The following is a 3,192-nucleotide window of genomic DNA, read 5'->3' as shown; positions in this document are numbered from 1 at the left end:
CCCCAGCCTGTCCTCACAGCAGAGCTGCTCCAGCCCTCGCATCATCCTCGTGGCCTCCTCTGGACTGGCTCCAGTAGCTCCATGTCCTTGGGTCTTCTGTCCTTCCTGAACCACAGCACTGAGAGACCAGAGTCCTTTAGTCTCATCCATCCAGAAACAAACCTTGCACTGGATTGTGACACCAAAAAACTACCAGAGTTAAGTCTCCTGGAAATGGGAGACCATACGTAGGAGTGTGGCCCCAGCAGTCCCATCACCTCACGTTCTCTCCTGCTGCTGGAGCAGCTTGAGGACAGAGAGCCTACATCCTGCCTGGTCCTTCCCTTCCCCATGCGAGCCAGTCTTCACTCCCCAGAGAAAGGTTTCTGGGGAAAGAGCTCTGGGCTCTGTGAGATGGAGTGTTTGTCACACAGGGGAGCAGCTCCCACCCTGCCCTGGTGTCCCCAGCTCTGCCGTGCAGCTGGGAGCACTGGCAGTGCCAGGACTGAGCCTCACCAGCCCTTGCAGCACCTCTCCCACCTCTCCCAACACCACATGCTCCTCTCCATGGACCACTGTGCCACACAGCACAAGGACACATGGACTTTGTGTCCTTGGGAAGGGAGGTGGCAGCACATTCTGGCCTCTCATTGGCCTTAAAGACCACTACGAGCAGAACATCTTCTTGTGGGGTGAGAAGACGAGGACTTTTGGGGCTGCCCCTGTTCTGAAGCCACTGTGAGCAACGTGCTCACCCCCTCACTTAGGTCTGAGCAGCACTTTAAGAGTAGTTTAACCCATGTGGGAATCTGGTTAGGTTTGAATAAACCATGAGTGCTCTCCTCATTAAAGGAGGCTTAGACTGAATTAAAATCCTTCTGCTTAAAAAAAATGAGGTTAAAGTCAGTCCAGGTTAGAAAAATCCCTATAAATCAATCAACCCCGTAAATTCAACCAGCTCTCAACTGCTCGTTATTTTCTCTGGCTGCTTTTAACCCCATTTTCTCCCTCTCACTAAGCAATGATAACACAGCACCAAGCTCTTGGTTGACCTCTGGACCTCCAGCTCAGCTGCCAAGGGCTACAGGGATGGATGTGGGTCACGCACCGTGGTGATAAATCCAGCACGGAAAGAGCAGGGACACTACGTTGTGTGTGCCAGAAATAAAGAGCTGAGGATTTGGAAGGATGAATCATCACACCAAGGGAGAACAATTAGAGATTTATAATCAGGAGAAGGGAAGGGAAGGCTGGGGTGGGATGGGAAGAGGAAAAAGCAGGGTTGGGATTAGTTACTTCAGAAATATTAAGAATATCTCGGGTTACCAAAGTGTTGTACTCTCAGGCTGGACTGGTGACATAGAGGGGGTGGAAGGTTAATTAAAAAAAATTTGTGATTACATGTCATTATATCCCACATCCTACACTGACTGCCAGGGAAAGTTTTTTAGCTAATTAAAGGATAACAAACCTTTTACTTTGAGGCCACAGAAACACTTGGTATGACCACGCTGAGACTCATTTCTGCAGAGGGAATTGTCTCCCTTTCCCTGAAGGGGATCCCTCCCTTCCCCAACTGGGAATGGAGGGCAGAGGGAGCTGGTTTGTGGCAGAAGCCAGGAGAGGAGTCAGGAAAAATCACCCTCCCTTTGAGATATTTAAGACCAAGGAAGCATTTCATAGAATCATAGAATCCCAGACTGGTTTGGGTTGGGAGGGACCTTAAAGCTCATCCAGTTCCAACCCCCCTGCCAGCAGCAGGGACACCTTCCACTAGACCAGGTTGCTCAAAGCCTCATCCAGCCTGGCCACCAACACTTCCAGGGAGGAGCAGCCACAGCTTCTCTGGGCAACCTGGGACACTGTCTCACCACCCTCACACCAAACAATTTCTTCCTCACATCTCAGCTCCATCTCCCCTCTGACACTTTCAAGCCATCACCCCTTGTTCTCTCACTCCCTGCCCTTGGACAAAGTCCCTCCCCACCCTTTCTGTAGGTCCCCCCTGTTTCCCTCACTATCATCTTGTCTGAGCAATGGAGACCACTCCTCTGCTGATGCTGGAGAGCATTTTAACAGCACAGTTCTTGAAGACAGGAGGCTGGGGCAGCTCGTTAATGGCCTAGAGGTCAACACACCCATTTCACTGACCTGGGTTTCTGAGGGGACTCTTTGGACTCCTTTGAACCAAACCAGCTGCTGGTTTTATTCCTCTCTTCTCCTCCTGCTGTCGTGTGGATGGACGAGCCATGGGAGGGTCCCACTTTCTCCCCTTGGCCTTTGCTTCCCGCGTCACTCTTGTTGCCCCCGTGGTGGAAGAGGCCACCCTTTCCTTTCTTCTCTTCCTTCCTCATCTCCTCAGGTGGTTTGTCCTTCGTTGTTTCCACGGAGAGGACCATGGGTGTTGCAGCTTGAGTTGGTTTGTTCTCTAAGCGACTGTTTTCTTCCATCTTGGCTCTGCCCAGATGGTTACTGAGAGTGACGGCTTTGGTGGAGACCTTCAGCTCTTCTTGCAACACTAAGCTGGGAGGAGATGGGATGAACCTGGGCTCCTCTCTCTGTTGCGTCCTCTCAAAGTTGCTGACCCCCCAAGGTACCTCGTGGGGGTCAGGATGGAGGGGGGTGAAGCCAAAACCTTCCTCCTGCCGTCTGGGGACGCTGGGCACGGCCAGCGGCGCAGAGCTCTGCGGGACAGACACGGGGCTCTTTGGTGCGGGCTCGTCGCTGTAAACGTGGCTCCCGTTGATGCAGAGGGAAGATCTGGACACGGGATCGTTCTTTGGATTCAGGTTTTGGATTGTTTTGGGCTCCAGAACCGGGCTGACTTGGGAGACATCATCACTGAATGCTCTCTTGTGGGTCAGCTTTGGAGATGGCAAGTAATCTTTCACTGTGGGGGGGGAAATAAAACACAGAAGAGAGGTGAGGTCACCTGAGCACCAGGCACAGGTCTGACAAGTATCGTTATCTTCTCCTTGCAAATACTAAAGAGATCTGTGAAATCAAACCAGCTTTCACCCTCCCAGGCTCGACCAGATTATAATTAAATCACTCAAAATGCAAAGCACAGGTCTCAAGTATGCAGCTACACAAGCGATACAGTATTGTCCCCATGCATGTCACCTCCCACTGCAGGATATGGAGAAGGAGGAGAGGGAGAAGGAGAGGGAAAAGGAGAAGGAGGAGAAGGAGGAGAAGGAGGTGAAGGAGAAG

At 51.7% G+C, this 3,192-nt stretch overlaps 1 protein-coding gene across 1 annotated transcript; it reads right to left on the bottom strand.

Annotated features, from left to right (window-relative positions):
* Window positions 1-2,130: 2,130 nt before the first annotated feature.
* Window positions 2,131-2,869, bottom strand: LOC114818543 (rab11 family-interacting protein 5-like; the record flags this gene model as incomplete). Its single annotated transcript, XM_029084815.1, has 1 exon — window positions 2,131-2,869. A coding segment is annotated over one exon (739 nt), but the record flags the coding sequence as incomplete, so codon positions are not given.
* Between the last annotated feature and the right edge of the window lie 323 nt (window positions 2,870-3,192).

This window comes from Antrostomus carolinensis, unplaced genomic scaffold (genome assembly GCF_000700745.2).
Source record: "Antrostomus carolinensis isolate BGI_N321 unplaced genomic scaffold, ASM70074v2 scaffold47850, whole genome shotgun sequence".
Lineage (NCBI taxonomy): Eukaryota > Metazoa > Chordata > Aves > Caprimulgiformes > Caprimulgidae > Antrostomus > Antrostomus carolinensis.
Note: the sequence above shows the minus strand (reverse complement) of the source record. Positions and strands in the feature narration are given on the sequence as shown.